This window comes from Geotrypetes seraphini, chromosome 12 (assembly GCF_902459505.1).
Source record: "Geotrypetes seraphini chromosome 12, aGeoSer1.1, whole genome shotgun sequence".
NCBI lineage: Eukaryota > Metazoa > Chordata > Amphibia > Gymnophiona > Dermophiidae > Geotrypetes > Geotrypetes seraphini.
Window position 1 is genome coordinate 99667000 of NC_047095.1, and position 22161 is coordinate 99689160.

Genomic DNA, 22161 nt, shown 5'->3' on the forward strand with positions numbered 1-22161 from the left:
ATGACACCAAACTCTACAGCAGAGTTGAAACCACGGAAGACTGTGAAGATCTGCACTAGAAGAATGGGCCAAAAAGTGGCAAATGAGCTTTAACGTAGGGAAATGCAAGGTCATGCATGTAGGGAAAAAGAACCCGATGTTCAGCTACAAAATGGGGGGATCACTGCTAGGGGTAAGTAACCTTGAAAGAGACCTGGGAGTGATGGTAGACACAACTTTGAAGGCGTCGGCACAGTGCGCCACAGCCTCAAGAAAAGCAAACAAAATGTTGGGTATCATTAAGAAGGGTATCATGACCAGGACGAAGGAAGTCATCCTGCCACTGTATCGTGCAATGGTGCGCCCGCATCTGGAATACTGTGTCCAGTACTGGTCTCCGTACCTCAAGAAGGACATGGCGGTACTTGAGGGAGTCCAGAGAAGAGCAACTAAACTGATAAAGGGTATGGAAAACCTCTCATATACTGACAGACTGAAAAAGCTGGGACTGTTCTCCCTGGAAAACCGGAGACTTAGAGGAGACATGATAGAAACCTTCAAGATCCTGAAGGGTATAGAAAAGGTAGACAGGGATAGATTTTTCAGATTATGGGGAACCACAAGTACAAGGGGGCACTTGGAGAAATTAAAAGGGGACAGGTTTAGAACAAACGCCAGAAAGTTCTTTTTCACCCAGAGGGTGGTGGATACATGGAACGCACTTCCAAAGGATGTGATAGGCCGGAGCACGTTACAAGGCTTCAAAGAAGGTTTGGATAGGTTCCTTGAGGATAAAGGAATTGAGGGGTACAGATAGGAGTAGAGGTAGGTCATAGGGATAGTCAGGGACCACTGCTCAGGAAATGGGCCTGATGGGCCGCCGCGGGAGCAGACCGCTGGGCGAGATGGACCTCTGGTCTGCCTCAGCGGAGGCAACTTCTTATGTTCTTATGTTCTTAATAATTGAAACTTAGGCACCTATCAAGAAAGAACAATTCTGTAACAAGACGCCTCTAAAAATTTAGGTGGCCTTAAAAAAAATAGGTGCTATGCATGTTAGGCATGGGCGTGGCTTCATGTTAGGTGCCTTGTTGCAGAATTGCTGCTCTTAAGCGTGTATAAGTCCTCACATGGCTGCCTAGCTTTTAGTTGTGCCTAAAGCTGGCCTATTTATTGGGCACCTCCAAAATAGGTGCCGCTCAGTGCGATTAACTAAGCAGCAGCCAATTGTTCTTGAATCTCACTGAACAGTGCCTATATCAGCACCTAACTTTTGGGCACTTCTTATAGAATTTGCCCCCTCTTTTTTCTTCTTTTCTCTTTTCTTAATGTTAATCTGATGTAATATGTTTATATGTTAAACTTCTTTCTGTACAAGTTAATATGCTTGATATAAGTTTGAAAATGATAAATAAATATAAAAAAAAAAAAAGAATTTGCCCCTAAAAGTCAAAAGGAGCCTAAGAAGTTAAACTACTCTAGATGTACATGAAGGCCCACATTCTGTAAACTGCATCCCATAGGAGGGGCCTTAGGCACCTGGGCCAATCAGGCCTTAGGCCCCTCCTTGGTGCATCCCATTCAGGGTGCGCTGGGGTCTTCTGGGTAGGAGGAATTGGACATCCCTCCTGCCACCTTCGTTCAGGAGGGACTGGCAGTCGCAGCCATGGCTGCTGTACTTATCGCGGCAAGTAGATCCCTTGCCACAATAAGTATAGCAGCCACATATACAATAACCCGATTGTCTAACCAGCATCTGTAACATGGATGTCAGTTACAAAATTGGATTTAGTTTAGGCTTCTGAGACCAGGCGTCATATACAGAATATGGGCTGAAGTGTATGTACTGTGGTGCCTTGTCCATTAATATAGGAAGGTAAAATATCAAAACCTTTAAAAATGAGGCTTATTGAGCATTGGATTTGCCTCCAACAACTGGTCAAGAACTCTCCTGTAGCTACACTTTGCCTTGATTTTTACCATTTTTTTAAAATTTTATGATTCACAGTTTTGGAGACAACTCAGAATTGTCCAAGGGGAAGTGTCTTTCATATGCAGCAGGCTGTATCAACCAAAACACTTGGTTGGTAAGCATCAGGAGTTACAATTTACCAGCACTGGAGTCTTTGCAGACAGAGAACTGGTCACCTTAAGTCATTTACCAATGTTTGAAGTTCAAAGAGGCATATCTTTTGGACAATTTTTTAATTTTTCTGCATTTAGAAGTTGATGGTGACTGTTAACAACATAAAGCAAATAGGGAAAGAGAGTCACTTAATTAAATGCTTACATCATTAGACTGGGACCCTAGATGGTAATGTTCTTTCATGGTTCAAAAGGTTCCTTAGATCCAGACTCTATCAGATTAAGTCTAACAATCAGCTTTCCAAAGCTTGGAAAAACCATTGCGAGGTCCCTCAGGGTTCTCCACTCTCCCTCACATTGTTTAATGTGTATCTATCTTCTTTGGGGTTTCATTTAAACAAACTGGGCTCTAGACTGTTTAGTTATGCCGATGACATTATGATCATCATTTCTTGTAATACAGCTATATCTCATATTACCCAAATAATTGAGTCTATACTGAAACTGATGGAATCATGGATGCAAGAATTTAAATTCAAATTAAATCATGATAAGACCAAATTCTTTGTTGCATCTCCACCTAGAATTTTACATGAACCATCAATTACTATAGACTCAACACTCTATAAGATCAATCCAACAATTAAAATATTGGGAGTTGTTACATATCAACACTTGACCATGAAAAAGGAAGAAGATGCTGTAGTGCAAAAGGGTTAGTACACATTGTGGAAGCTGCATACCATAAAATCATATTTTGAGTTTCCAGCCTTTAAACTTTTAGTTCAGTCATAAGAACATAAGAATTGCTGCTGCTGGGTCAGACCAGTGGTCCATCGTGTCCAGCAGTCCGCTCCCAAGGTAATCCCTGGAGGGTGTTTTCCCCTATAACAGCCTCCGGAAGAGCGTTCCAATTTTCCACCACAAGAAATTCCTTACGTTTGTACGGAATCTATCCCCTTTTAACCTCAGAGAGTGCCCACTCATTCTCCCTACCTTGGAGAGGATGAACAATCTGTCTTTATCTGCTAAGTCTATTCCCTTCAGTATTTTGAATGTTTCGATCATGTCCTCTCTCAGTTGTTATTTCTAAGTCTTCTCGACTATTGTAACAGTATCTATTTGACATGTACCAAGAAAGAGATGACTAGGCTTAGAATGATTCAAAATATGGGGGGGGGGGTAAAATTAATTTATGGTCTAAAGAAATATGATCATGTGACTCCTTTCTACCTTGGGTTGCATTGGCTTCCAGTGGAGGCACGTGTTTTGTTTAAGCTGGGTTGTCTTTGTTATAAAGTTGCATATGGAATTGCTCCAAGCTATTTGACCGATAGATTTCTCATAGCATTTCATAAACATAGGAGAGAATCACATGGATTGTTCAATTTTCTGTCTGCTCAAGGTTGTAAGAGCAAGAAATCCTTGGAAAATACACTAGCATTTCAGGCTGCTTTCTATGACAGGGAATTTAGGCCACTGTTGTGTAGTGCTTGTTCTTTTTTCAAAATATTTAGCAAACTAATTTAAATAATCCTTAGGTCATGTTATTTTTAATCTTTTGTTCACCGCATTGAACTTACAGTTATGCATTTTATAAGTACGATGTTATGTTATGAATAACTGTGTGTTATATGAGGCCGTATGATCCAGTTTTGATAAGCAACTCTGATGCCTCTCTTCTTATTTATAGAAAGTCTTTTTTTAAAACAATTTGTTTTAAAGTTCATTGTACTCTAGGGAGTAATAATAATTTATCTATTCACCTGTCCCCCTTTTTGTTTTGACTTGTTGAGGCAGTGTGGGAGAGTATATGATAAACTCAAAAAGAAGCAACATTTCATGTTACTGATCCCATGGCAAGCAGTGACTTTCCTCAATGTCCATCTCAAAAGCAGACTATGAACTTTTTCTCCAGGAACTTATCCAAAACTTTTTAAAACTCAGCTATGCTAACTGTTGTTACCTCATCCTCTGTCAATGAGATCCTGGGCTTAACTATTCTTTGGAGATAAAAAAAAACCCTTTCCTCCTATTGGATTCCTCCCTGTAACTTCATCAAGTGTCTCCTAGTTTTTGTTTTCAAAGTATTCCCATGTAATTTCATTGGATGTCCCCTGTTTTTTGTACTCTTTAAAAGAGTAAAAAATTGATTCCCTCATAGTCTAACTGGTATACTGTATATTTGTCTCTCACTAATAACTCTCTTACTCTATAATTTGGTGAGTTCACAAAAGTAAATATATTTTCACAAATTGTTCTCTATATCCAAGATAACATTTTATTCAGTAATCTGTGTTTCTTAGAAATCAAAGATCATAACACTTTGAAATTATAATAATGAAATAGTTTGACACGTGAGAAGATAGGGCTTAACAAAGATCTTGGCTTTCTTTCAAACTACAAAGGAATTTAGAACTGCTTTGCTATCTCTTCATTTTGTAAACATATGCTTTAAAAGTGCATTTGCTACTTTGAGTGGGTGCCTGAGAACTGCCCTTCAGATATGGAATAATTTACCCACTCAAATAAGAGAAGAAGCAACACTAGAAAGATCATCCCCACAAGATCAGTGTTAGATCCCTGTAATACTGGTGTTATGCATGTGGTAGTAGGAAAAATTGCTCCTTATGTAGCTAATGCTGTTAATAAATCTTTAAGTTTGGTAGTTTTTCCAGACAATTGTAAGTAGTCAACAGTAAGGCCAGTTTTGAAGAAAAAAGGTTTAGATGCAGACTTGATGGCTAGTTATCAACCAATTTCTGTGGTTCCATTTTTTGGCAAGATACTTGAGAAAATTGTTTTATTACAGCTAGAGGAATATATCCAATGAATAGGGGGTATTGGACCCACAACAATATGGGTTTAGGAGGTTTCATAGTGTGGAATTATTATTGGCATCAGTTGTAGAAATTTTGAGAGAGTGTCTTGATAGACATGTTTCATATTGTGCAGTATCGCTTGATGTTTCGGGAGCATTCAATACTATAAATTTAGATCTCCTGCTGTTGAAAATGTGTAAGCTGTGGTGAGGTTATGACATGGTTATGACATGGTTTTCATCTTATTTACTGAATAGGTCATTTGTAGTATGGAGTGAACAAATGATCTCTGTAATAAAAAATGTCAAAAAGGGGGTTCCTCAGGGGTCTGCTTTGTTGGCCCTGTTCAATCTATATGTGGCTACATTAGGGAAGAAATTCTGTGTGTTAGGGGTCCAGTATAAGTTATATGCTGACAATATTCTCTTCTTTTTCCCTATTGAGAAAGGAATGATGGAGGTTGGCAAAGAAATGAATGAGTAACCATGGATCACAATTGAATGTTGGAAATTCTGAAGTGATGATAGTGAATGATGAGCAGGATGAGACTCTCCCAAATTAAATTCAGGTGCAAGTAAAAAGGGAGATGGTGATATTGGGTGTATGTCTAGACCAGATAAGGGCAACTCTGGTCCTCGAGGGCTGGAATCCAAATGGGTTTTCAGGATTTCCCTAATGAATATGCATGAGATCTATTTGCATGTACTGCTTTCAAAGCATATTCATTGGGGAAATCCTGAAAACCCATTTGGATTCCAGCCCTTGAGGAATGGAGTTGCCCATGCCTGGTCTAGACTATAGTCTCTCAATGGGGAAACAGGTCCTCAGGGTGATTCAGGGGAGATATTCACAACTGAATATCCAATTGAAGCTGATGCTCCTTCCAAATGATTTTTGATAAGTGGTACAGGCTTTGATTCTGAAACAGTTGGATTACTGTAATGTGCTCTACCTGGGATTGGTGAAGATCAAATGTAAAGCCTTATAGCAATTGATGAACTCTGCAGCGAGACTGATCTTGGGAATCCTACATGGAGAGCACATTACTCTGATGCTAAAACAGTTGCACTGGCTCCCATAGGCCCAAAGGGTGTGCTTTAAGGTGCTATCAGTGGTGCATCAGAGTTTATAAGGACTTGTTCCATTGAATTTTCAATCTCTGTGGGAGGTATAATAACCATGGAGATGTTTGGGGTCTGAAGGTACAGCGAGATTGACCTCGAGGATGGAGGTATGCTAAATCAAGAATAGCAATGATGTCAATGGCAGGAGTAAAATTATGGAATCTCCTCCCTGGCATCCTGAGGACCTGTCTAGATCAGTCACAGTTTAAGAAAATGTTAAAAACACAATTATATGTAGAGGCTTTCCTTTGAAGTTATGCTGAAGGGATATACCTAAAGAGAAATCTAATTATGGCCTGTGACTTAGATTTATTGAGAATTGATGATATGGAATTTTATTGCAAGTTTTTGCCATTTTTAGTGAGCTAAATGTAGTATATTGAAAGTATTGTTTGTTTATTTATTTAAAAATTTATATACCGCATAAAAATTATGTGGTTTACAAAATTACATGCATACATTTAAAAAATACTAAAACTTGTTTTGACAGAACAAACACAATAAAACATTAATGGTATCATTATTAAAACCTTTTTACAAGATGGAAAGACAAAAATCCCATAAAAACATTTACAGGATGGTAAAGATTTAACTTAGTGTATTGAAAGTATTGTTGTTTGTTGTCTTCTGAATTATTGTACTGAAAGTATTGTTGTGTATGTCATCCTCTGAACCATTGTGAATGTTTAAAATTGTAAACTGCTTAGTTATAGGTGGCTAAGAAATTTTAGAAATAAAAAAAATAAATTTAAAAGCTCACTGAACAGCTTTCTTTTCAGAGATGCATTTGGGATTGGGCCTATTTAAGCACACACCTCCAATTTATGAAGTCGCACAAGTCATAACAATTACAAGGCTCAATTGGTCAGCTTTTTAACCCTATAACCTATTGTTATTAACCTTTTGTGTTCTTCTTTTTCTGTATAAATTTGTTGTTCTACCCCTACTTCCCTGAGACTCAAGTGAGTAATGGTTGATGTCTGTCTTTATATGTTCCTTTCCCCAAAATTTTTGTTATGTAATCGCTTAGAGATTTTAAACAGCATTGTATCGAATTCTTAATAAAATTGGGAAACTTGGAATGGAAAATACCCTGCTTTCTTGTCAAAACGTCATGCATATTCTCTGCTTTTCTCATCTTTTCATAGCACCCCTCTGGGAAAACCTTCTCACTGGCTGACTAAAGGTGGAAGAAGAAATATACTTTTCACTGGACAAAGGACATTTTCAAACAGGGCTATCAAGGCATGTTCATCTGTTTTAAAATTGATAGACTGCAAATAAAACAAAATAAAGATGAAATATTAGCAGTGTATTGCTTGGTTAGTAAAAATTCACTTGCTATAATTTATCATTAGTTTATCCCCCTGTTTTACTAAGGTGCGCTAAGCATTTTAGTGTGCGTTTAGCATGCGCTAACTGCTAACGCATCCATAGACTAACATGCATGCATTAGCGTTTAGCTTCTGGTTAGCATGCACTAAAATGCTTAGCACATCTTAGGAAAAGGAGCCCTATGTGTTCAGTGAAGAATAAAAATATTTGTAGACTAAATGAGTTCACCAAAACCTCAAATGTAATTATAAACACTGTAACTTTGGCAAATTGTAACCTGTAAACTGTATATTATGTAGGTTTAACCTGTAATCCTTTCTGACCTCTTTGGGGAAAATGGGATAGAAAACAAATTAAATAATAGAATACAATTGACTACCAAAGCTCCTTCATACAGGTACAAGTTACATCTGCAGCTCCAAATCAACAGCTAGTCACAGCAAAACTCATAAACACTTCTCAAATGGGAGGTAATACACAATGCTACTTACTAAGAGTTTTGAATAGATATTATGTTGCTAAAGGATTTAGTTAATTCAACACTGTACTGTTGAATAAATCCCCCAATTATAATGTCCCCATCCAAGTAGTAGCCATTTCTTGAAATGTTCATATCCAGCTTTGGACATCGGCATTCAATGGGCTTCCAGAGACAAGTATAAAATATTAATAAAATCAAAAGGGGATGAAATCTCATCTTTCAAGATGAGAAACGGCTTCTATTTCTGCTCTGTCACTTTGGAAGTTTCAAACTGACACTGAGAAGACCCTTTGATGGGCACATATGACATTACGGATGGACCAGAGAAGCCTCCTCCTGATGTGAACTCTGATCCGAGCAAATGTCCTGCAGCTGTGTGGGCACCATGTGATCTTTATAGGACTCTGCTCCTGAAAAGTTCAGCCTCAAGGGATATTGTCCAGTGACTTGTGCATTTAATATTAAATATAGATTGCTTGTATAAACTTGTTTTTCTGAATATGACCTTGCAAAATAAACATTAATTTTAAAGGAGTGATTTGTGAGGAGTGTAATAATACCAACAGAAGAACCGTGCACATGATTTATAATACACAAAAAATAAACAAAGTCGAAAATACATTGAAATGATTAGAACATAACATAGTAACATAGTAGATGATGGCAGATAAAGACCCAAATCCAGTCTGCCCATTCTGATTCAATTTAATTTTTTTTCTTCTTCTTAGCTACCAGATATTAAATCCCCTAATGGCTATGGCAGAGCTCACTGTATATACAATACTATTTTCAGTCTTAGAGTCAAATTTAACAGTTATTCTAATTATGACAATACATAATTGGGATAGCATTTCTTGTCATATTGAAAGGGAATTGTATTGTATTTTGTTTCATATAGTTTGGATTTTATTTAAAGGAAATAGTACTGAATCCAATAAAGTTGTGTCAGTACTAAAATCCTTCCTGATTATAATGATCTAACATCAGCAGCCCCTCCCTCCCCATCTGAGTCTCCTCCATAATCTCTCATACAATAACCACAGCGCTTAGGAGCTTTTCACTAAAGTGCATATTAATTCAGGCTACCCTGAAAACCCAATTGGCCTGGTGGTCCTCCAGAACAAGGTTGGCGACCACTGCTCTATATGGCTTTGGGAAAAAAATCAATAATACTCAAATTCTATTTTAATAATGCCTAATGTTAGGTTCTTAAATTAGCTTGCCTATTCGATGTAGGAGTCTAACTTAATTGTTTAAAAGGCTTAGTTGAATTGATGCAAATTGCATGTAATCAAATGGTACCATTTTGAGGTAATTGTCTAGTCCAAGGCCACTAGATTGCAAGCTCATTCAAGCAGGGACTGTTTTCTTCTTCTTTGTGACTCTGTACAGCACTATGTACATCTGGTAGTGCTGTAGAAATAATTAATAGTAGTAGTAGTCATAGTACCTCAAAGTCCAAGGTACCTACCTTCAGGTGAAACACAATCTTATATCAGGCTCATTGCTGTTGATTGTGGTAAAAAAAAAAAAAAAAAGAGTGAAAATGACCAAAGGATTGGTATCTCAAGGACTTAGTGCAATATATATATATATATATATATATATATATATATATATATATATATATATATATATATATATATATTTGACATTATCAACAAGCATGGACTGCATAAGCTATAATTGAAACATTTGTAAGAAAAAAAGAAGTGTGGACTTTGCACATGTGAATCAATTTGAATGTTCATTTTAAGTAGATGAAACAGGAATAGGCTCCTGATGTGATTTCTCATGATTATGTATATATTGACAAATGAGTAACAGTAAAAATTATGAAAAATAAATAAAAATTAAGATTTATTTTTAACAATAGCTTCTATTGGAAGAGTCTACAATGAATATGCATGAGATTATTTACATGTACTACCTCCATTGTATATTCATTGAGAGAAATCCTGAAAACCTGACCTGGTGAGGGTTGAGGTTGGTCACCTCTGGTTTAGGTTATCTGCTGTATCTCCTTCTGTAAATGTCAACGCATGCCACTAGAAGCTAGGGTTCTTCAGCTTGGAAGAGAGATGGCCGAGGGGATATTATAGATGTTTATAAAATAATGCATAATTCCCAAGGCAGTGAAGAGTCTGGCTTGGGGGGGAGGGCAAGTCTGAGATGTGGTGGAGGGATTGGAGAATCAGAACTGGGGGAAAGGGAAAGGGACTATGGTTGGAAGATAGGAAACAGGGAGGGATATGGGAGGAACAAACCAAAGGGGAGATTTGAGGAGGGAAAAAAATCCAGGGAGTGATTAAAGGTAGTCAAAAATCTGCATTGTCTATCCAGTCTGTGCAGATTGAACACTGGCATCACAATCAGGGTTATTGGGAATTTTTGACCCTGCCTATCACATATAGGCAGTTCTAGATGGTGCACAATACCATACCACCATATCAGCAGAGAAGTATAAAAGCCACTCTAGGGTTGGCCAGGAAAACCTAAAGTGTGAATTGAAGCCTGTGAAGCTGCTCAGCTCCTTGCAACAAGGCTTCACACTGCACTTGGTCTGCGGTAATGCCAATAGGAAAGGCAATTACCAGTTTAATACCTCACTCAGCTGTGTTGTTAACCACCTTCACTGTGTTGAGAAACCATTCAGCAGTATGGAACTTTGGATCTTCAGACCACCTGTCCACTGGCTTTGCCAAACATTCATTGGTAATACCAAGAACGTGAAACAGGAACTGTGATGCAGGTCCAAGTCTCCCAGTGATGTTTTCCAGTTTACTTGCTTGAAAACCGGCTTGCAACAGTAAATCTGTTGGTAGATGCCTAAACCAAAGTGTATGTGTTTAGCTATAGGTAAAGTATGTTAAATTGCTTTCAATTTCAGCAATAAAGTGCAGATATTGAAGATTTGTTTAATAAAATACTGCTAGATATTTGTATAAAATCTCTTTTTATATATGTATAATTGCTGAGTGTGAAAATATAAAAGTTATAGCTATAATATCAAATAATTTGTTCCATTAAGCAAAAATAATAGCAAATTATAAGAAAAATGGAGCTTTAAATATTCAGTGATTTTTCCAACTTTAGATTCTTCTGGACAATCCTACAGCCACATGCATTACAGATGATATAAATGTCATATAAAATATGCATTTTTAATCCTGTCCTGAATTTGTCAATTTTGGAACAGACTTCAGAAGGCTGCCTGGCACTCATCCTTACCTCACAAAATCAGTCCGTCCTAATCTGTTTTGCCCTTTTTAGGACACAGATTATATAAGATTGCCTTGCACTGACCTTGCATGCCAAATTATAGAGTAGATTTCTAAGCAACATTCCTGCCAGTCAGAACACATCTGCATTCCTGACTACTTGATTCACTTGTTTTCTGTAGTATCACTGATGTACTCTGCAACCCTTATAGCTCCACCATCCTACCTCTCTACCATACCTTAAGAACATAAGAATAGCCTTACTGGTTCAGAACACTGGTCCATCAAGCCCAGTAGCCCATTTTCATGATGGCTAATGCATATCCCCTAGTACCTGGTAAAAATCCAAAGAGTAGCAACATTCCATGCTTCATTTTAATTATGTATTCATTCATTCAATTTTCTATGAATTTCACCCTGAGGAGCTCAGAATGGTTTACATAAATGTATTTAGGTATTTAAGATTCAGGTATTTAAGCATTTTTTTCCTGTCTGTCCCTTCAGGCTCACAATTTATCTATAATACCTGGGACAATGGGAGACCAAGTGACTTGAAAATAATTTACTCAATGAAAATGCATGTCATCTAATTTACTTTACAATATTTGACTTGAAGGAAACAAAAATAAAGAGATTTTCTCATATTAACGTATACAATTTAAAAAACCATAAATAAACAAGATTTTAGGATCAATAATATTGAAATCTGTTGGTTATCAATTGACATGAAATAAGTCTATGGTTTGGATATCTGAGATTCTTTTTGCTTTAAGTCAAATATTATAAAGTAAATTAGATGAGTTAATCAAAAAGCAAAATACTGGGAAATAATTTTATCAAAGCACAGCTTCAAGCTTAAATTCAAATAATTCATAAACAATGAAGCTAAATATTCTTAATCTTTTTAAAAATTGTTTTACTTTTATATATATATATATATAAAAGTAAAACAATTGTATATATCTCATATATCAATTGTATATATCTCATACAATCATTATTACTAAAATACCTACATTTAAATACATTAACCATGTTACAAAATAAGAATAATGTGCATGAATGCCCATTCCCTTCCCATGACCCACCACCTTTGATTAGTGCATGCTGACAGGCAAATTACTACAAGAAAAGCTTTAATGCTTTTTCTGGTCAATCATTTTCAGCATATTAAGTGCATGATAGCATTTAATGCAGTTTGGTAAAAGGGCATCTACATTTTTCTTAGGTCCTTCTTGTTGTTCCTTTCAGGCCTCAGCAGAATAATGTAGCATTTAGGGAAAAAAATACAACCCAACAGTCCTGTGCTGGAGGCTAAAATAGCAAATATCTCCACTGCCACCATGTTCTTGCCCTTGCTGCTCAGATATGTTGGGATGAAGGAGATCCAGACACTGCAGAAGACCAGCATGCTGAAGGTGATGTACTTGGCCTCATTGAAACTGTCAGGTAGATTTCTTGCTAGGAAAGCTATGATGAAGCTGATACCAGCCAGAAAACCCAGGTAACCCAGAACACAGTAAAATGCAATTACTGACCCTTCATTACATTCAATTAGTATTGTTCCAATTTCTGATCTCATATTAAGATATGCAAATGGGGGAGCAGTGAACAACCAGGCAAGACACAGAACTATTTGAATAAGGGAACAGGAAAGGACTATAGAGTTAGAGACCCTGGAACCCATCCATTTATGGAGTTTGCTTCTAGGTTTGGTAGCTTGGAAGGCTGTGACCACAGTAATGGTTTTTGCCAGTATAGAGGAGAGAGCGATGGAGAAAGTGATCCCAAATGTAGTCTGTCTGAGAATGCAGGTGACATCCTCAGGATGCCCAATGAATAACAATGAGCAAAGGAAGCAGAGCATGAGGGAAATGAGGAGAATATAACTGAGTTGTCGGTTGTTGGCTCTCACTATAGGAGTGTCTCTGTAATAAATAAAGATTCCCAAGATGACAGAAGTGATGAGAAAGAGGAACATGCTGATGGAAGTTAAAGCAATCCCTAGAGGCTCTTCAAAAGACAGGAAAGTTATCACTTTTGGGATGCAGGCATCTCTTTTCTGATTTGGCCATTGATCATCTGGGCATGTTGTACAGGTATCCATATCTGAGAAAGAAGATTATCATCTCATTATCTCACATATATCATGAGGTCTATTTACGAAAGTGCACTTAAATATCATGAGTCCTATATTCTTCACAACTCAGCCAAGACAGAGCAGTCTAATTCACAGTAACAGCATGGAGAGTGAAGATCTGTGAACTGCAAGTTGGTTTAACTCTAATGTCTGCAAATAATGCAGCTGCATGTAAGAGCAGGTAGTATATGCACTCATGCTACCCACAATCAGATACCACAGATCGTTGTATAAAAATTCAACCATTCCCCCCAATCTGAATCCTGAACCCTCCCATTCCACTGGTGAAGACCTAACCCTCATACTTATCACCCAACTTTTAATGATAGTGTCTTTGGGGGGTTGGGCAGAGGACATGAGCAATCCTCAGACATTTTTGTTGCTTCTGGATACTCCTCACCTGAGAACTTCTCATCCCAGGAAAATTTCTGTTTGGGAGCCTTGTACCTGACTTTCCTTTTTCCTTCTGTTAGAGCTCTGCTGCAGAGCACAGGTTCAGGAACCTAGTCTCTCTCCTGAGCATCCTGCATGGCTGGGAGGTTTCTCAGCTCTACAGTTCTGTGCTGCACTTAGCAACTGAATGGTGTAACTGAGGCATGTCAGCTCTGCTAGTCTCCCACTTCTATCTTTAACCCTTCCCTTGTCAGGGAGCAAGGCAGATTCTGGCAATACTTCTGCCCATTCTCCTGTTTCCTGAACTACTAGTGGGACTTTATCCTTCTACCCAAGCTTACCAATTCTATTTCTTGCCCTAGGAAAGGGAACAGGTTGAACCAATGCTGGGCTGGCTGGAGGGGGTCTAGCCGGTGACAAGGGCATCTCTTTGAGCTCCAATGTAAACTTGGAGAAACCAGTCACAAGTGAAAGACTGGCTAAATTGTCCCAGTCTACAGACAAATGTAAACCAATAACACAGCCCAGAGTTGGAGGGTAGAAAGGGACCCACATAGGAAACAGCAATAAAACTCATATTCAAAGCAAAAAAAAATGACCATGTAACTTCTTTGAAATGCTGATTGTCTGACTATCCCTCATCAAATTATCTATAAAATCTTACTTACCACCTTTATAACCAGACTTGAGCATCTTTTATTGATAAAATCCTTATGCCATGCATACCATCAAGAACACTCAGATCTAACTCCCAAAATTTGCTGATAATCCCCTCCATCCACCAGATTATGATATTACTCGTAACTTGATTTTTTTTCAGTCATGGCTCCATCACTCAAATTTGCTAATAATTATCTTTTCCTAGGTCTGGGTTCAGTATGATAAAGTAAGCCCCGATAGGAAAATGAGGATACCAAGGTGTAGGTAGGACTGTTAAACAGGTCATACCACGATACAAGCAAGGAACCAGTTTAGATAAGTCCACAGCTCTCAGGAGGAGTCAACAGACTACACTAATTGCTAGTTTCCACAAGCCTAGGAGTGTAAGGCAAAGAGATAGAACAGAGAGCAGCAGCACTGAGAAGACAAAGGGAATGAAGCCAAAAGCCCAGCAACATTTGGAGAGGAGAAGCACAGTCCCCAAAGAAAGCAGGTCATATAGCTACAGAGTCTGTCATAGATGAAAACACCCTCCAGGGATTCAAGACAAAGTTAGACAAGTTCCTGCTAAATAAGGATGTACGCTAGTAGGGCTAGTCTCAGTTAGGGTGCTAGTCCTTGATCAGAGGGCCACCATGTGAGTTGTCTGCTGGGCATGATGGACCATTAGTCTGACCCAGCAATGGCAATTCTTATGTTCTTAAGACTGTGTATTTGGATATTCTGAAACTGAAATGCAGTAAAGGGTTCTCAGGGAAGACAAGACCATAGTCAAGAGATTAAATGAATGTTTTTCATTTGTCTTCAATGAGGATGATAAGGGGCAGATACCAGTACCAGAAATGGTAGACAATGCTGATAAACCATAGAAACTGAAACATATCTCTGAAACACTGGAAAATATAATGGGTCAGCTTGACAAACTTAAGATTAGCAAAGAGCCTGTACTGGATAGTATACAACCAGAGTGCAGATAGAATAGAAAAATGAATATACAGAGCTATTGTTAGTCATTTGTCTTTAAAACCCAGCATTGTACTGGAAGACAGGAGGGTGACCAATGTGACACCAATTTTTAAAAAGGGTTCCACAGGTGATCTGAAAATTTATAGACTGATTAGTCTGATATTGGTGCCAGGCAAATTGGTAGAAACTATTATAAAGAGCAAAATCTCAGAACTTGCACATAAGCATGGATTAATGGTAGAAAGCCTACATGGATTTAGTCAAGAGAAATCTTGCCTCACCAATCTAATACATTTCTTTGAAGGGGTGAATGAACATGTGGATAAAGGTGAGCTGGTTTATATAGTGCATCTAGCTTTTCAAAAGGCATGTTACTTTTTTAACCTAAGTTACCTCACTTTTTGTAAACAGGTCCCCATCAGTTTTAGAGCAATGGGAGAAAAACTTTAGATTATAAAACCTCTTGGGACAGGTCGTTTTATTTCATTTTTTTCCCCATTTTATTAAAAATGAATTAACCATTCTATTCCAAAGTGATATACAGTACCTACAATGTCTAAAAAATCTGAATGTAAGTCCTCCTTCAGCAACAAATACAGAAGTTGAGTGTTTAATGCATAATCTTAAAAATTCTGCTATATAATTTTTTAACATTTTGGTAATAGTGTGTCTCTAAATAATATTTATAAGGCAAGATTGATGAATCATTGCCATCCATAATATAATCGATAGATGCTTACTCATGTGTATCTGGGTATAAGCTCAACACCACAAAAACAGAGGTCATGCCTCTTGCTGAAATTCCATGTGGAGACATTATCACTAACCTACATCTTAAATATACTCCAATGAAAATGAAATACATGGGAGTATACTTTGGAATCTCGCATGAGGAGACTCAGGAATATAATGTTTTTAAATAACACAAATCATTTCTACTACTACCACCAGATTGACGCCTTTGAAATTATCCTGGTGGGGATGTTTAGACTCCATAAAGATGGTTCTGGTTCTGAAAATTATATATATTTTGTCCTTCATCCCATCTTTATTTCCAATGTTGGTCTACAAGAAATTTGAATCCACTATGGTCCAATTTTTGTGGAATAACAAGGTACCTCACATAGCTCAGAGGAGATATGATAGAGACCTTCAAGATCCTGAGGGGCATCGAAAAGGTTGACAAAGACAGATTTTTCAATTTGAAAGAAACCACAAGAACAAGGGGTCACTCGATGAAATTGAAGGGGGACAGGTTTAAAACAAACGCAAGGAAGTACTTTTTCACACAGAGGGTGGTGGACACATGGAACACCCTTCTGGAGGCCGTGATAGGAAATAGCACAGTACAGGGTTTCAAGGAAGACCTGGATAGGTTCCTGGAAGACAAAGGGATTGAGGGGTACAGATAAGAGCAGTGGAAGGTTTAGAGATAACTGTAGAGGTAGGCAATAAAATTAGTCAGGGACCGCTGACCAGGCAATATGCCTGATGGGCCGCCGCGTGAGCGGACGCTGGGCTGGATGGACCTCTGGTCTGCCCCGGCGGAGGCGACTACTTATGTACTTATGTACTTATGTACTCTGAAAAAGCTAAAATGTACCAAAGAGAACAGTGGGGTTAACATCCCAAGTCTCTATGATTATCACCTGGCTTTCTTATGCAGGCAAGGGTCCAAATGGCTTGTGGAACCTGATAACGCACAAGTGCCTGCTTGGTTAAAATTGAAACATAAGTTTTTCGACAAAGGCTATCTAAATCACGCCTCTTTTACTTCTGCTGACAATAACATTAGAAATAATTTTATATTAGCCTCTACTAAAACAGCCCTTCACAAAATTGATGACCTTGCTCCCTTGCAATGGAACGCCAATCCTCATCTGCAGATTCAAGGTCAATACATTGAATGGAAATCCTGGCACAAAAGAGGTATATGGTCAATTAGTCATTTAATGTCAGACCATACCATCATGGATTATATTACACTGTCTGCTACTTATGGTCTAGAACCAGCTCAACATTATAATTGGCTACAGTTATGCCACTGTTTCTCAATCTATCTTAAGCAAACTAGGCTATCACCTGAATCACCCACTATATTAAACTGGTCAATTATCTTAATTCTCAAACTGGTCAAGCCTCAGCTTGGTACAAATTACTACATAAAAAGAAATTTGAACCACCAACTGCACTGTATGCGGTATGGGCTCATGATACTATAGAGGAATTTGGCATACCAATTTGGGAAGGTAACTGGCTGTCTTCCTTCAAGGCCCTGAAATCTTCAATCATCATGCATACAGTCCTCTTCCTTTATCACAGGGCCTACTTGACACCACACAAAAATTCCAAATTTGATTCATCAGTTTCAAATAGATGCTGGTCCTGTCTGCAGAGCATTGGCATGTTAGACCATATGATTTATCACTGTCCCCAACTGCAACTCTTTTGGGGTGATACTTGGTTAACAAAATATCAGATACTACCCATCACTGAAGAGTTATCTTACCCGATTCTTATATATGGAGCTTATGCCCTCAAGACGCCTTTAGATAAACATGAGACTAAACTACTTAAATGCTTACTGCTCATAGCACTCAAAACAATACTATTGTGTTGGAAAGACTTTTCCTCCCTTAATCATATTATGTGGTGGAATACTGTTAGTCTATATTCTAAGTATGAAAAAGTTGTCACTGAAAAAAACTAATTCTTATCACTCATATTGTAGTGTGGTCTCCAGTTTTGACTTACTGTAGGAATAGATAGGTGTGACTTGATCGATGTATCCTCTTTAATTTATTTTGTCATATCCTTTGAAATTTGTAATGATGCACTTGTCCTAATATTATATACTTGATGTCAGTCTGTAAGTTGTGAATACACTTGCTTTCTAACTGTTAACTGCAAGACATGGTTCATTGTTTCTGTAATTTTTTATGTTCTTCTTAAATACAATTAAAAGATTGAACTGAAAAAAAAAAAAAAAGACAAGATTGATGCATTTTTTCTTTCAGGCTATCTCTATGCTTAGACTATGCTGAGGGCCTGAGTTTTCATAGAAATATAGAAACATGACAGCAGTTAAAAGCCTAATGGCTTATCCAGTCAGCCCTCCCCCACCATCCATTATCTTTTCTTCTCCATAAAAGATCCCCATGCTATCTTGAATTCAGCTAAATAATATTAGCATTCGCAACATTGTCACCTTAATACAACACAATAACGCAACTTACACCAAATTTGTGGTATACTATTTTGGACGCAGTTTTATTCAAACCAAAATTAACATAGTATAATAACACATTACAACATCAACAATTCCAACACATAGGGCCTGATTCTCTAAAAGTGCGTCCCGATTTTAGGCAGCTGTAGGCGGCCTACAGCTGTCTAATCAACCAATCGGGATGCACGTTTTTTTTAAAAAATGCTCTCCAGGCAGGCCGCCTATATTGAAGGCGAGGCCCGCAAGACACCTAGGCCCTGATTCTGAATAGGACGCCCGGGAGAGGCGTCCTATTCAGAATCGGCCTAAACTAAACCCCGATTCTGTAACCGGCGTCCATGTTACAGACGCGGGTTAGAGAAACGGGTTAGATTAGACACGGCCCACTACACTTATCACGGCAAGGGATCTCTCTGCCGCTATAAGTATAGTAGGCCGCGGCCCCCTGACCAGGAGGGTGCCCAAACCCTCTGCCCAAAGACGCACCCCCCCACACTACCGACCGCCCCCCCCCGACACTACCGACCACCCCCCCCCCAACATTACCGATCTCCCCCCCAACAATATCTTTTGCTGGCAGGAGGCTGTCCAATCCCTCCTGCCCGAAGGCGCACCCCTCCCGGCGCTAACAACCCCCAAATCTCCACTCCACCAAACCTGTTCTTAGATGGGTCTTGCACGTCTTGAGCCGGCAGGCACGCCTCGTCGAAATGAAGCGGGCCCGCCCCTTCCCGGCCCATCCCGCCGAAGCCTAAGGCCTGATTGGCCTGGACCAATCAGGCCTTAGGCATAGCAGGTCCGCCCATCCCCACTTAATCTAAGGCCTGATTGGGGTGCGTCTTCGGGCAAAGGGTTTGGGCACCCTCCTGGTCAGGGGGCCGCAGCCCGCTATACTTATAGCGGCAGAGAGATCCCTTGCCGCGATAAGTATAGTGGCCGTGTCTACTTACAATGTAGGCCAGCATTTTGCTGGCCTACATTTTAAGCTTCTCCTCTACTAGGGAGATACATAGGGCCGCCTAGGTTCAGCCTATGGCCCGCCTAAGGCCCTTAGACGATCTTAGGCATCTTGCGAGTCTCCCTAGGCTCCCGGAGGCGCCTTCAGGCTTGCCTGGGGAGCATTTTTTTTTAAAAAACGTGCATCCCGATTGGCTGATTAGACAGCTGTAGGACGCCTACAGCTGCCTAAAATCGGGATGCACTTTGGAGAATCAGGGCCATAATGTGGCTATTCCCCAATACCCCCCTTTTCCTGAGCTATTCGGTAATGAAAATAGCTCTTCTTTCTTCACAACCCCATGCCCCTTTTAACCATAGTATGACCCACGGTATCGTCAGGTCATACTCCTCCACAACTCATGGTGATAACGCCCATGAGTGATTCAACTTCCGTTCCCCCAACCTCATAGTTTTATCACCCATGAGTGATTAATTTCAAGTTCCCTTTTCATATAGATTAACTCTCCCCTCAGCCGCATATCACAATAATTTTTTCCCATACTTCGGCCACAAGCGATGACAGTCAACTGCTTGTCACCACTTCCCCCCCCCCTCAAGCTGCGGCCAAACCATCCCTCAAACACTCTTCTAACAAATCCTGAATACTACTTAAAAAAAATCTAAACCTATATCTGATAAATGAACATCATCCTGTCAATATAATCCCACACAATCGGCAATCAATAACTCATGGGCTAATACCAACCCTCCAATCACTGACATAAATTTAGACACTTCAGCATTCAAATTGCATCTCGGTTTTTCAATTGCCAAGACATTCCTAGCACCCTTCCACACTCTCCTAGGGATCACCTTAGACCATACAACTCAAGTATTCTGGAAAGAAAAAATAGTAGAACATAAATCTCTTTTCATACACTTTATCAACTCTGCCCCTTTAATTGAACATAAATCAGAACCCCCAAATAAATGACAATCAATACAGGAGAATAAAACCGACTAGCTTGATGTAAAGTCGGTAATAGTTGATCCCACAACATTCCTCGAATGCCCAGCCATCAAATTTGTATCCCTTTTTCAACTAGTCCCAGATTTGCTCCCCAGCGAGACTCCACTGCATGTTTATGTGCCCAGTATATAAACGAGTGACCGCAGAGCCACACACAAATGTCAGGAAGTTTTGGAGCTGGAATCCAATCGAGAAACCCAACTGCAAGGAAAAGAATTAACAATAAGAAGTGCGCACTGCAGCAATACCACGCACATAACTCCTAAAATGAGTAGATCTCCATATCCCTATTTTACAGATCAAAGCCTCTGATCCACCATGATGAGCAGCATATGTGGCAGCCCCAATATGAAATAAATGAGAACCATACTCCATGGGGTTAAACCCTGTCACCACCAAAACTTTTATGAATACTGCTGTAAATTGAAATCTGGTCAAAGGCATTCTATTAGCATGTACCAGCCAAAACAGACCACCCACGGGTCTAATTGATGCATACTCATGCGCCCAACACACAGGGCAAGCCTCAACCTGCAAACCCTGATGCAACTGAACACACACCCCTTTCCCTGCCTGATCAGTTTTTGACTGGCAGATACAGAAACAAAGCCTCTGCTAATCCAAAACAATATCAGTCCAAAGTAAACCAGTGGCACCCTGAGCTAAACATGAAGGTGCAACAAATCGCCAATTCTACATATAGCAAAAAAAATGCTACTGCAAAAGCTACTTTAAATAACACCACTTCATAAGGTGAAGCACAAACAACTATTAGTGCTGAAAACAATTTTAGCAACTGGTCATAATCAAATGGCAAATGTACTAAACGTGGTCGATGTAACACCCTAGTCCTTGAATATCCAATCAAGAGCTTATGCACATGAAACGTCAATGCAGGATCCTACCAGCCCCAAATCTTAGCTAGGAATCCAACACAAGCTATATTTAGATTTCCAAAAGGCCTTTGACAAGGTACCCCATGAACGCCTACTTTGGAAACTGAAGAACCATGGGGTGGAAGGAGACATACATAGATGGATCAGGCATTGGTTGGCTGGTAGGAAACAGAGGGTAGGAGTGAAGGGCCACTATTCAGACTGGAGGAGGGTCACGAGTGGTGTTTCGCAGGGCTCGGTGCTTGGACCGCTACTATTTAATATATTTATAAATGATCTAGAAACAGGGACGAAGTGCAAGATAATAAAATTCGCGGACGACACTAAACTATTTAGTAGAGCTCGGAGTAAAGAGGACTGCGAAGAATTACAAAGAGACTTGAACAAACTGGGGGAATGGGCAACGAGATGGCAGATGAAGTTCAACGTTGAGAAATGTAAAGTACTACATGTGGGAAGCAGAAACCTGAGGTACAGCTATACAATTGGAGAGATGTTATTGAATGAGAGTACCCAAGAAAGGGACTTGGGGGTAATGGTGGACATGACAATGAAGCCGATGGCACAGTGCGCAGTGGCCGCTAAGAGAGCGAATAGAATGCTAGGTATAATCAAGAAGGGTATTACAACCAGAATGAAAGAAGCTACCCTGCCGTTGTATCGGGTGATGGTGCGTCCACATATGGAGTACTGCATCTAATATTGGTCACCGTACCTTAAGAAGGATATGGTGTTACTCGAGAGGGTTCAGAGGAGAGCGACGCATCTGATATAGGGGATGGAAAACCTTTCATACGCTGAGAGATTGGAGAAACTGGGTCTCTTTTCCCTGGAGAAGCGTAGACTTAGAGGGGATATGAT

General features: G+C 39.3%; 1 protein-coding gene across 1 annotated transcript in view; it reads right to left on the reverse strand.

Moving 5' to 3' along the window:
• Positions 1–8554: 8554 nt before the first annotated feature.
• The window catches only part of LOC117346166 (vomeronasal type-2 receptor 26-like), a 32361-nt gene continuing 18754 nt past the window's right edge, over positions 8555–22161 (reverse strand). The window contains exons 4-5 of the mRNA XM_033915570.1: positions 12268–13156; positions 8555–8636 (exon numbers count right to left, since the gene is read on the reverse strand). Of these exons, the coding sequence (XP_033771461.1) occupies positions 8555–8636; positions 12268–13156 (971 nt within the window). The remainder of the gene's footprint in view (positions 8637–12267; positions 13157–22161) is intronic.